At 39.2% G+C, this 13,427-nt stretch overlaps 2 protein-coding genes across 5 annotated transcripts in view; one reads left to right on the forward strand and one right to left on the reverse strand.

Annotated features, from left to right (window-relative positions):
* The window catches only part of SLC41A2 (solute carrier family 41 member 2), a 125,247-nt gene that overhangs the window by 23,084 nt on the left and 88,736 nt on the right, over positions 1-13,427 (reverse strand). The gene's annotated exons all lie outside the window — the stretch shown is intronic.
* Positions 5,926-7,651, forward strand: LOC122472630 (40S ribosomal protein S11-like). Its single transcript, XM_043562384.1, has one exon. The coding sequence runs from the start codon at positions 7,069-7,071 to the stop codon at positions 7,501-7,503; it is 435 nt and encodes a 144-aa protein (XP_043418319.1). The 5' UTR covers positions 5,926-7,068; the 3' UTR covers positions 7,504-7,651.

Here is a 13,427-nt window from a genome sequence, read left to right on the forward strand (position 1 = left end):
CAGTCTCTCAGATTTGTCACTTGGAAAGTAGAGAAGACTGCATATCTCAGAGGGCTGCTAAAAGTATCATGTGAAATAATTTCAATAAAAAGTGTTGTCTGGGGCACCTGGGTGCCTCCAGTCGGTTGAGCAGTCAGCTCTTGGTTTCAGCTCAGGTCACGATCTCATAGTTCGTGGGATTGGGCCCCATGTTGGGCTCTGTGCTGACAGTGTGGAGCCTGCTTGGTTTTCTCCCTCTCTGCCCCTCCCCTATTCATGTGCTCACACCCTCTCTCCCTCTTAAAATAAATAAATAAACATTAAGAAAAAATGGTGTCTGGCTAGGGCACCTGGGTGGCTCACTTGGTTAAGCATCTGACTCTTGATCTCAGCTCAGATCCTGATCTCAGAGTTGTGAGTTCAAGCCCCACATTGGGCTCTGAACAGGACGTGAAGCCTACTTAAAAAAAAAAAAAAAAGTCATCTGGCAATTAATAGACACTTAATAAATATTAGTTCATATTCTTCTTGTAAATAGGGTATCTAAGAACAGTAGCGAGTAGAAACAGGCGAGGAGAAAAAGAATGATCCTGATCACTCACCGAACAGTTTTTGAATTAGAAGCCACAAGCTATTGTTTCTTCCTTTGCCTCAGTTCTTATTCTGGCACAAGTTAGTTATCAAACTTCATTTACTTTCTTTTTTTAGTTGTATATGCCTTTATCTATACTTAATATAAATGTAATAATATATTATGTATTCTTTTTGTGTCTGGCGTCTTCTGCTCAAGCGGTTAGCAACCAGGTCAAGTATTTTCCCAAATATCCAAAGTATGTTCAATGCATCTTGAATCCAATTTAACGACTATTTATTGGTACCTAACATAGAAAACACTGTGATAAGCTTTCTGGGTTACTCAGAAAAGAATATGACATAGTTATTGCTTTCAGTGAGATCAGAATCAAAAAGAAACATGACTGAAATGCCTAAAATAATCTAAGAATTATATAAAGCTGAATGTATTTGATAATTATTTACTGCATTAGGGGCTGGTGCTGAGTCTATGACGATGAATAAAATAATCCCTGATCTTTTTGTCTATGTACAGGTACAACCCGGTTTGAAAGGAATGTCAATTATTCAGCTAAAAACAAAACAAAACATGATCCCTGGATAAGACTCAATGATGGACACCCTCTGGGGGAAAAAATGGAAGGGACCTTAGAGGAGCCGGAAGGTAATACCAGTCGAGAACCTAAAACAGGTTCTCCAAGGAGCACCTGAGTGGCTCAGTTGGTTAAGCACCCAGCTCTTGATCTCAGCTCAGGTAATGATCTCATGGTTTGTGAGACAGAGCCCCGTGTTGGGCTCTGTGCTGGCAGTGCAGAATCTGCTTGGGATTCTCTCTCTCTGGCCCTCCCTCACTCATGCATGCTCTCTCTCTTTCACAAAATAAATGAATAAAACTTAAAAAAAAACAAAAAAAAAAACAGGTTCTCCAGAGCACCCCCAGGAACAGATGATTCAAAGAACTTGACTATTAACCCAAGATTCTCAGAACAGAGATGATCATACAAGTAGACAGCTTCCACACAAGACTATCAAAATAATAGTTCCAGTTATAGATAATAGAATGGCTTTGGACTTTCTTTTGGCCAACTGAAACCATTATTAACACTCATGTTATTTATACCTGACCAACATTACAGGTAGAATACGGCAATCTATATCTAAGCTGAAAGAAAAGGCAGTCTGGCCACCTAAGGAATGCCTAAGACTTGTTTTCTTGGTCATACCTGAAAAATCTTAGGTTATGCGAGTGAAATATATACTAGTCCCTCCCAATACTTCTAATTATTCTTGTTTGCCTCAGAGTCATTTGATGTTTATTGTCTAGTACCTCAAATTCTTCTACAGTTACTGTCCTGGCAGATGTTTCAATAAATGCTTCAAAGAAATAAATGAAATCATGCTGATTGATACAAACTGAAAATCAGATCTTCACAAATGAAACCCCATCTTCAAGAAGAATCAACAACAGAGGGGAAGGCCTGGACAATCCTTAATGATCTCCTGGAGCTTTGACTGAGTTAAGAACAATGGGGACTGAGAATTTCGAAAGTTCCCACATTCCCAGGAAAACACTGATGATTCTTTCACCATGTAACAAAAAGCCGACAGAAGTGGTTTTGAATTCATTCAATCAATAAACAACTTACATTCTTGAACACACTTTAAAAGCCAGCCAATCAATGACAGTCCTTGCTTCTGAAGTAGCCAATTAGGAACAAATTCAGTCCAATAAGTATACGGCTTGGGGCCAACCAAACAACACTACTCACACCCCAGTAACCGTACTTCTCCACCTGGCATCAGCCCACTTGTGCTTTTGAACCCTCAACTCCCAAACCCTAAACCCTATGTAAGAATGGCAGTTTGCTGGCCTAGAGAGATTTTGCCTGATCCCAGTGTAACTACTTCACAACAGGGAGCAGTAAATTCAACTGTCTCTTAATTTTAGATACGGAATGATGGTCTCATCCTCCTTTGACATTGTTTAAACATTCCTTTCAATAAGTACAACTAGAGCTGACATAGACATTTAGCTTAAAAAAATTTTTTTTAAAGTGGCATGGCACTAAACATTTTAAATGATAAAATCAGGTCAGGTCAGAATTTTTACAGTGACTATTCTGGAATCACAATTAACCAGGACTTTATTCTGGCAAATTTGAGTAATGGTTTTTATATTTTTCAATTAAGTGCTTTCCCATAGCTGTGTTATAAGATTTTTTTTTTTTTTTTTTTTTTTTTTTTTTTTTGTCGGTGATGGATGAGTGCTCTAAGTCACGTCTGCAGTCTCAGCAGGATTCAGAGCACGGGTGGTTACATCCTCACCAGAACACTAGAAAAAGACAGCTCAGCATCTCTGGCCCTACCTTCGTCTTCATCAGGGTCGACAAGCCTGAAGAGAACTCCCCTTCTCAATGCCTCACTACCCAAGGGATCCAGCATGCTATGTCTCCAATGAGGCAGGCTATGTTTCATCTTCTGTGGCTGTCTGGCCTGGAGCCCGAGCATACTTGTCTAGAGAATTAATCCTAAAAAGGGATTTGGGAAATTGTCTCCATCTTAAGACCCTACAACCTAAGCTACAATAGCGTCATCACACTATCGTTATCACAAAAAATACAATCAAAACAAGGTGAAAAGGGAATCTCAAAAATTCGCCTGTTTCAACTGTCTACCTTAAGGTAACATATTCATCAACTCGCAAAGCTAAAGTAGGTGTTTTTAGAACAAGAGAAGAAAACTCCTGCAACTGTTGACCCTTTCCTCACATTTCCTTACCATTCTCTTCATACTTTTCCTTCAACCCAAACAGAAACCAATGAAGAAACAGAGACAGAATGCAGAAAGAATAAAGACATCCTTACTTCCCATTTGAAATCTGGTGGATTTAAATCTTGAGGAGTGAGAAAAGAATGGGAATGAGGTCAGGCAACCTGTTACAATCCCCTAATTGCTTAGATCCTTCCTTTGTGATGCCATCTGGGAATAGGATTTGAGTTAGTGTTGTAATAAAATATATATATATATATATATATATATATATATATATATATATAACCACACCATTTAATAAGGCCTACTATGTGCCACACATTTAAACATTATTACTACTATACAATGAGGAGTCATTATCCTCATCTTGCAGGCAAGAACAATGAGACCCCTAAGGAATTAAGCAACTTGCCTAGGGCTGAGCCAATTAACTCTCTCAGTTATTGGGTAGTTATCCTGGGATTCCAGTTATGGGCAGGTTGCCACCACATGGCTACATTCTTCCTTACTGAGAAGAATGACTCCAAGCAATTACTGGGGTATCAGAATCATGGTAGGGACTCTTGATGCTAAATTCCATAGGTCTTGATCCTGCCACTGATCCCCTAAGAGACTCATTACTCCAGTAATCCACAGCTACTAGTGATGATGGTAATAAAATAGTAAAACCGTAATAGCACCTTTCATAGATTATCTCATTTCATCCTTATAACAACAGCCAACAAGGTGGGTCTATTCTTAGCCACTTTTTATAGATGAGAAAACACAGTTCCTGAGAGGTTACCGTGCTTAAGCTGACACAGGTACAAGTGGTGAATACCAGAGCCCAAGCCCTTACATACTATGCTCCCTGCATCGGATGAATGAAATGTTATCAGATCTCACAAGTTTGTTGCAAGGGGAACAAATTTTGAAAATCATCATTTTGTAAAACAAAATAAACTCGTCAGTCCGGTCTTCAAGATCCTTCATGATCTTGCCACAATCTGTTAATTTTCAACCTTATTTTCCATCACTTCTTTACATAAGCCCCTATGCTCCATAAATTTTCTTCCTATTTTCTGTAAATGCCCTGACTTTTCTCATTTACCTAATGCTATTTCCTTTTGCTGAAATGGCATTTTCTATGGATTCCACAAAACAAAATTTTATCCATTATAAATCTTCCTCCCCATGGAGGGAAAAACTCCCACTACTGAACTCCCATAGTGCTTTGTGCTTCTCTCAGGACATTTGTTTTCTTGACTGGATTCCTACCTGACTTCAGTAGACAAAGATTCTATGTAAACTCTGTGCAATGAATGCCCTTCTGAGGCAAAATGCCAGGCTGGAAGGAATATGAGGATGGAACAAAATAGAGACAAAAGGCAGCTTTAAGTCTTCAGAAACTGCCATCCTAAGAACCATGTACCTCTAAGAGCACAACGAAGTGTCAAACTTATTCTTGTAAAACATAGTGGTTAGGAGTACAGACTATAGACTCCATCTTGCTGTGTGGCCTCGGAGAAGTCAGTCAACTTCTCTCTATGTCATCTGCCTCATCTGTGAATGGGAACAGCATAACGTAGGTCACAGACTTGTAGAGAGTACTCAGCAAGTTCATATATGTAAGGTGCCTAACAGTGAATGGCTCATAACAAATGCCATACACAGTTTGCTATCACCACTTTTGAAACTCTTATATATATTGAAAAAGTGGCTGAGATTACCAAATCCCAAGAAAGGAACTGTCAGAGATGGGAAACTTTCAGAATATATAATTTAGGTGATGAGGTGATGAACTGGCCTATATATATATATATATATATATATATATATATATCCCATTACGCTCTTCCTCTCAAAAAATCCAGAAGAAATATAACTGAACACTATAATATAAGTCAAATTATGGCAGAAAGAAGTGCCAGACTTCTGGGTTAAAAAAAAAAAAAAAGACCCATTAAAAATAAGCTATTTTTTGAAAAAAAAGTTAGCGGACTTGGAATACAATTTTTCAAGAAAACAACATTTTTTGTATTGCTTTGGTTCTCTGGCTAACCCATAAAAGCCAATTTAACTTAATATTACTTTAGCAGCAATTATTGATTTCCATAATAGACTGTTGTAGTTGGCAGATTATTTTAATATTAGCATATACATTACTAAATATATACAACAATGCTTTGTAACAAATCATCTTTCCTGTAGAAGTGGGAATTCACAAAATCAAACATCATGAATGCAGGAGGGGATCTGAGTGATAGCTAGGGTCACTATGCTTCCTCATTTGCCCAGAAGCGATGGTCATTCTAATTATCAATAGCTCCCTTTCGCTCTCCAAAGTGTCCTAGTTTGGACTAAAATTAAATGGTTACCTTAGTGTTAGTATCTTCACTGTAATGTTACAAGTGAAAAAACTAAGCCACACAGCAGTGCTGTGACTTAGCTAAAGTCACAATACAGGAAGGGGCCAGAAATACTTACTCCAGGGAGCCCAGGGGTCTCAGTTGGTTAAGTGTCCCATCCGACTCTTGGTTTTGGCTCAGGTCGTGGTCTCACAGTTCTTGAGTTCAAGCCCTGCACTGGGCTCTGCGCTGACAGTATGGAGCCGGCTTGGGATTCTCTCCCTCTCTCTGACCCTCTCCCCCCTCAACATAAAATAAACAAACTTAGAAAAAAAGAAAGAAATACTTATCCCCAGTCCAGGAGTCTTCCTGTCACAACGCACGTACTTATCAGTAGCAGGATAATGGTGATGACTGTGACGGGCAGGATTTGGGGTGCCAACAGCGCACATGCCATAAGCCTACGTGAATGAGGCTCTCCCCATCCCAGAGGGACTTTACAGCATCAGGGGCTGAGGATGGAGAGGTTTAGAGATCTTTGCTTGTGTGCCCTGAGCTTGGCTTCTTGCCCTTTTCACTGTACCCCTTGTGGCTTCTCATCTCCCCACCCCTGCTACTGAGATGGGAGAGATTATGGGGGAACAAGGAATTTAGTTTTGGACACTTCACGTTTGAGAGATCTTTCAACATATAACTGGAGATGTAGAAAAGGAGTCCAGACTAGAGACGTCAATATGAGAGCAAGCAATGCAAGGAAGCTATCTAAAGCTTAGGCCACTCATCAGAAGGGCAAGAAGGGAATTGTGTGGTAAAGAACAGGCGTCAAAATGAAGGTGTCTCCAATAATGAGAGGAAGGAAAAGTGATGCCTCTGACAATAATACGATACACTGCATTTACTACCATTATTGGAAACTTACTATGTCCCAGAAATTCCACCAAGTAATTTATATACATTAGCTTAGCTCTCATCACTACCCTCTGAGTTAGGGGGAAAAAATAAGGCCAGGGAGGTTACAAAACTTGATTAAAATCACAAAATAAGTAGCAGAGCAGAAACTCTGATTCAGGACTGACTGTGAACAGCTCCAATCTCTCTACAGTATTCCTCATATTGGGATCTTATCTCCCCTCTTCTTTCCTTTATCCTTTGTATGTGATGTATGTGATTACAGACAGCCTGCCTTATAAATACCCTTCTGTAAAAACATTAATTTTATGTCTTCAAAGTTAAGATGACACTAAATCACGTGGATGTGACTTCAGAACTAAGATGTGGCCAGTGCTTCTTTTAGTAAGTATCTAGACCATGTTTCTGTCCCAAGCATACTCTACTAGATAAGAAATGGAAGATATTTGTTTTTAATTTATACTATTTGTGTCGTGGCCACACTCATATTACAAACATATGTTTCAAAATGACCATGAGCGCCTTTTTCCAGGCGGCCGGGAAGATGGTGGACATTCAGACTGAGCGTGCCTACCAAAAGCGGCCAACCATCTTTCAAAATAAGAAGAGGATTCTGCTTGGGGAAACTGGCAAGGAGAAACTCTCGCGATACTACAAAAACAGCGGTTTGGATTTCAAGACGCCCAAGGAGGCCATTGAGGGCACCTATATTGATAAGAAATGCCCCTTTACTGGTAACATCTCCATCCGAGGGCAGATTCTGTCTGGTGTGGTGACCAAGATGAAGATGCAGAGGACCATTGTCACCCACCGAGACTACCTCCATTATATCCGAACCTCCATTGTATACAACCGCTTTGAGAAACGCCACAAGAACATGTCCGTGCACCTGTCCCCCTGCTTCAGGGATGTCCAGATCGGCGACATTGTCACAGCGGGCTGAGTGCCGGCCCTTGAGCAAGACTGTGCACTTCAACGTGCTCAAAGTCACAAAGGCCGCTAGCACCAAAAATCAATTCCAGAAGTTCTGAGACTAGACGTCTGTCCACACCCCCGAAGAAAATAAAGTTATTTTCCCAGTCAAAAAAAAACAAAAAAAACTAAAAAAAAAAACCCAAAATGACCATGAGCTAAAAAAACAAAAACAGAAACAAAAAAAAAACAAACAAAAAGTCCCAAAATGACCATGAACTATTATTTATAAGACAGAAACACTTATTAGGAAATTCATTAATCAAGATCCGAATGACAAATTTTATTATGGGGGCATACATTTGTTCATTTAAGGTGGGCTTGGGATTTGCTGGGAACAATTTTTCTTGAGAATATGAACCATGCAATTTGCACGTAAGTGTAAAATTCAAAATCAAATACTGTCTACCAAAAGGTAGTAATAAAAACTAAGAAGGGGCGCCTGGCTGGCTCAGTCAGAGGAGCATGTGACTCTTGATCTGAGGGTTGTGAGTTCGAGCTCCACACTGGATGTGGAGATTACTAAAAACAAATAAAAAAATAAAAAATAGATAAACTTCAAAGAAAAAAAAAACTAAGGGGACTCCATTTTTTTTTAAATCATACTAATAAAAAGTGTAAGAATCATTATTTTGCTAAGAATAATTTCATATTTATTGATATTAATTGAAGTTTCTCATCAGCTACAATATATACTCTGATTCCCCTCTTCAAAAAAAAAAAAAAAAAGGAAAGAAAAAGAAAAATCTAAGGGGCACCTAGGTGGCTCAGTCAGTGGAGCATGTGACTTTTGATTTTAGGACTGTGGGTTCAAGCCCCACCTTAGGTGTAGAGATTACTCAAAAATAAACTCATAAAAAGAAAAATCTACTGAGGCACTTTTAAAGAATGAAATCCAGGCATTGGCAAAAAGTTTGATTCTGAAGTTACAGAGGAAGACTCTACTATCATAGGGAAGAAAGTCAGGCTTTTCTCTGTTTCATGCATTTAAGTCCAATCTCCCACAACAGAAAAGATGGTAAAGGCCAGGGTCAATGTCTTCTATTTCTTTTGTACAGCAACAAGCACAGTGCTTAGAAGACTACATGTGTTATGGATTTGGTATAATCCTGATACGTATCATTCTACATTTTACATATTGGGAACTTGTTGTCATTACACCACTTAATGGAACTATTTTGCCTTCCCCATATGCAAAGACAGATACAGCCAGGAGCAAAGGTTTTCTACAATCAACTTTCACAATGAATTTCTCATGGAATTTAGTGCTGCTGAAATTTTTAGTCGAGTTCTTAATAACCTAATTTTCTGCACAAAACAATCACTGCCTACAATAGGGAATTAAAAATTTCATTTAGAAATGGTTTTGATTTGGTGCACCTGGGAGGCTCAGTCAGTTAAAGCATCCGACTTTGATTTCAGCTCAGATCACGATCGCATGGTTTGTGAGATCAAACCCCACATCAGGCTCTGTGCTAACGGCATAGAGCCTGCTTGCGATCCTCTCTCTCCCTCTCTCTCTGCCCCTCCCCTGCTCACACTTTTTTTCTCTCTCAAAATAAATAAACATTTTTAAAAATTTTTTAAATGGTTTTGCTTCATAATTTACCAATTATATTAGCAAGCACTTTGTTGGAATTCAATAGGCATCTAGAAAATAAAAAAAGTCTTTTTTTCCCATTAAAATATTTTATAGCAAAAAAAAATGTTAATATACTCTTATGTGCTTATCTTTTGGACTCTTGGAGGGTATGTCATCCAAGCTTTACGCTTTTGTCTTTTTACAAAGGAGGCACAGTTAGGATTTCAAACACAAAGGAAAACTAGTAGAGACTTTAAATAGGGAAACAAGCCACAATGTACTCTGTTCCTTCTTTGCTCAAGAAATTGCTAGTCTGCTTATCTGATTGATAGTTACTTTTGTACCTTCTTGGGTTTATTATGTTGTCAAAATACCACATCCTTGAAAGAGACTGTATGTAGAGAATAAGGCAAACAAATGAATTAACAGACAGAAAATCCTGAAGAAGGCATCAGGATTCCCTTTGATGTGTCTTGAAAAGCCGAAAAGGTTCATCACAGCCCGGAATTCCATATTATGCTTTTCATTTCACAAATTCACAAGCTTTGAACAGTTAACGGAGCATCTGAATAAATAAGATGTGAAGCCGAGGAAATCACTGCTTAGGGAGAAAGACCCCAGTCATCTCTAAGTTTGTAGAAGAGTGTATATTTTGGTTCTATAAAATCAGAGTTGTGGGTTCAATGGGCTAATGTGACGCAGATGAAAAATTACGCTCTAAAGCCCAAAACTACATCCTTAGCCACAGCTGGCAGTCTTATAAACGTTGGCTGATATCACAAAAGTTGTAACAAGTAGTACAGGATGGTCAGCTTGGTACCAACCCATCCTTACTGCTGAAGAAAACTCAAAATGCAATATGGTCACTGGTGTGCCAAATAAAATGCCTTTCACACATTACTCTGGCCTTGACACAGTCCAACTAACCCTGATTGCTCTCGGGCCCTGGGCAAGAACATGAGTAAGCGTATAATCCATCACAGCTACCGACTGGTTCAGTGGCCTTACTGCACACAACGAAAACACATTTGTTAGGTTCCTTTGAATTGCAAGACACATAATAAATACCTCAATAATGTAATTTGTGTAAGTAGATTTTTAAATTTAAAGAATAGTTTCGGGGCACCTGGGTGGCTCAGTCAGTTAAGCATCTGACTCTTGCTTTCGGTTCAGGTCATGATCTTGTGGTTTGTGAGTTCAAGCCCCGCATCAGGCTCCATGCTGACAGTGTAGAGCCTGCTGGGGCTTCTCTCTCTGTCCCCTTCTCTCTCTGCCCCTCCCCTGCTCATGTGCTCTCTCTCTCTCTCTCTCTCTCTCTCAAAATAAATAAATAAACTTAAAAAAAAAAGTAAAGAATAATTTCAAAAAATGTAGTTAGAGTGTGCCAGAGGCAAAATAAGATAAAAGACACTTAATCATTCCAAGTCCCAAACGATTTCAAATTCAAATTGACGTTTCACTTTTCACTTGATATGAGAAATAGTCAGCTGCAGGACCAAAATTAGAAAGCTAATATGCTCTGAAAAAACTCTTGTGTTAACATCTGAAACTAAACCTTAACTTTTTAGAACTCTTTATTATGTAAAAGTTCAAATACATAGAAGAGAACAGTATAAATTAATCCACACCACTCCCATGGACCATCACTTGGCTTTATCAACGATCAACGCATGACCAATTCTGCTGTATCTATCTCCCCCTACCTTTTGTTTTCTCTCGATACCAAGTCATTGCATCTCTAAACACTTCGGTAAAACTTTATAATTCTGGCTGAACACTGATGGAAATTTGGGGGGTTTTGTGTTTTATTTTTCACTGCCTCTTATTTTCAATCCTCATGTCATTCAAAGAGAGAAAGCTGGTGTTTATTGACAGCAAGGAGAAGAAAATTTAGATGTTTCAGTTTTTCTGGCATTTCCAGGACTTAAATACAGTTGTAAACTTTTCTCCTCCCTCCAGTGAAGGAGGAGGCAGAGCTGGCAAGATATAGTCATTTTGTTTAACAAACATTAACTGAACACCAGGGATGGGGCTAGGTAAAAGGAATAAAAATGAATAAGCCAAAGATCCCTTCTCTATAAGGGGTGAGACACGCATAAACAGATAATGTCAATATAATGTGTCAGAACTAGAATAATGATATTCACGGGGTACTATGGGAAAAGAATAAGGGCACTCAGGCCAGATTAGGGATTCAAGCAAGGCTTCCAGGAAGACATGATATCTGAGTAAATGCAAATATACTGCAAATGATTGTTACTATGTCATTATAATAAGACCAGCACGAGGTTTCCTTCAAACAGATTTCCTTCATTTAATTGGTTGGGGAATTGGGTGGGGAGGGATAGAGGGGAAAGTTCATCAAAGAATATCAGGAAAAAAACCAAAACACCAGGAATTCAAAAACAACCACTATATAATGTCTCACGGGGAATACCATAGGGAAAGGCTGGTCTCTAGCCTCAAGGAGGTAGGGATATAGATGGGGAGAAATTAAACATGCATCAGAAAATCCTACTATAGCATATTCAATCAAAATATATAGTCTAGGGATGGGAAAAGTGGACTAAAATATTTGGGTAAGAGCTGGGACCTAAACCAAGGTTCTGAATATAAATTTAACCCAGATCAAAAAAGGGAAGCCAATCAAGTAAAGAAGAGTAAAAGGTAAGCCTTAAGTAGTCAAGGAGGCTTTGTCTTTAAAAAGTATTTATGGGAGCGCCTGGGTGGCTCAGTCGGTTAAGCGTCCGACTTCAACTCAGGTCATGATCTCATAGCTTGTGAATTCGAGCCCCGCGTTGGGCTCTGGGCTGATGGCTTGGAGCCTGGAGCCTGCTTCCGATTCTGTGTCTACCTCTCTCTCTGCCTCTCCCCCGTCCATGTTCTGTCTCTCTCTGTCTCAAAAATAAATAAACGTTGAAAAAAAAAGTAAAAAAAAAAAAGTATTTCTGGGGGTGACTGGGCAGTTCAGTCAGTTGGACGTCTGACTTCGGCTCAGGTCATGATCTCGCAGTTCACGAGTTCGAGCCCTGTGTTGGGCTCTGTGCTGACAGCTCAGAGCCTGGAACCAGCTTCAAATTCTGCATCTCCCTCTCTCTCTGGCCCTCCTCTGCTAGTCTCTTTCTCTCTCTCTCTCAGAAATAAACATTTAAAAAAAATTTAAATAAAAAAAAATAAAGTATTTCTTCCTTCTGTCCATCTCTGAATTGATTGAAGGAAGCAGGGGAAGGGCTTGTATCTGAACCTCAGTTTCCAAAGAGGTGTGTGCATATATGTATTTACATGTGTGTCACGTATGTCGGCATCAGAACATGAAGATTTGATTTGAGCATTTACAATCTGGCTCTAAGCTATTCCACTGGAATAACACACAATGCCAGATGCATACAAAGATCTACTCTTGGGGGCGCCTGGGTGGTTCAGTCAGTTAAGCGTCTGACTTCAGCTGAGGACACGATCTCACAGTTCCGTGAGTTCAAGCTGTGCACTGGGCTCTCTGCTATCAGCTCGGAGCCCGCCTCAGATCCTCTGTCTCCCTCTCTGCCCCTCTCCTGCTCACACTCTCTCTCTGCCCCTCCTCCACTTGTTCTGTCTCCCTCTGTCTCTCAAAATAAATCAACTTAAAAAAATCTACTCTGGCAGATATCTGATTCTTGGGGAGAAACCCATAAAAATGAAAGCTGTAAAAGATATATAAGAAAAGCCAATCAACGCTGTAAGATTATAAAAAACGTTTTCCGATTGTCGTCAGAGGTCAATGCCTCACCACTTATGATTCTATTTTTAATAACAAGAGCACCAGCTAACACTCAAACAGCATCTGCTATGTTACAAGCTTCATATAATTCACTCATTTAATCTTCAAAATGAGTTTTGTTGTAGATACTCCTATTCCTCCCATGTTATAGAAGAGGTAACCAAGATTCAGAGAAATGAATATCAATCTTTCCTCCAGTTTTTCAACCTTCACCTGTAAGAATTTAAGTAGAGCTTAAAAAAAGACATGTAGGATTTCTCTGAGTACAGACTGAAATCTAGTATTTTTTTAAGTTCAGAAAAATTACTTCTATCCTTCATTGACCCAGGTGAAATGATGCGTGATAGTATGTTGGCACAGAGCCATAAACATAAATGTAAAATCAATCCATGAGGCTAAGAGGTAGAGTTGCAAATAGAACCATGCTCTAAAAATGCCATGTTTATCAACAGACCAAAGAACAATCTCTGAATATTTCCCACCGGATTGAAGAATGCATCTTTTTCACAATACTTACACAGAGATAAATGACCGTATCATTTACAGTGATAAAGGT

The sequence above is a fragment of the Prionailurus bengalensis genome, chromosome B4, assembly GCF_016509475.1.
Source record: "Prionailurus bengalensis isolate Pbe53 chromosome B4, Fcat_Pben_1.1_paternal_pri, whole genome shotgun sequence".
In the NCBI taxonomy this organism is placed as follows: domain Eukaryota; kingdom Metazoa; phylum Chordata; class Mammalia; order Carnivora; family Felidae; genus Prionailurus; species Prionailurus bengalensis.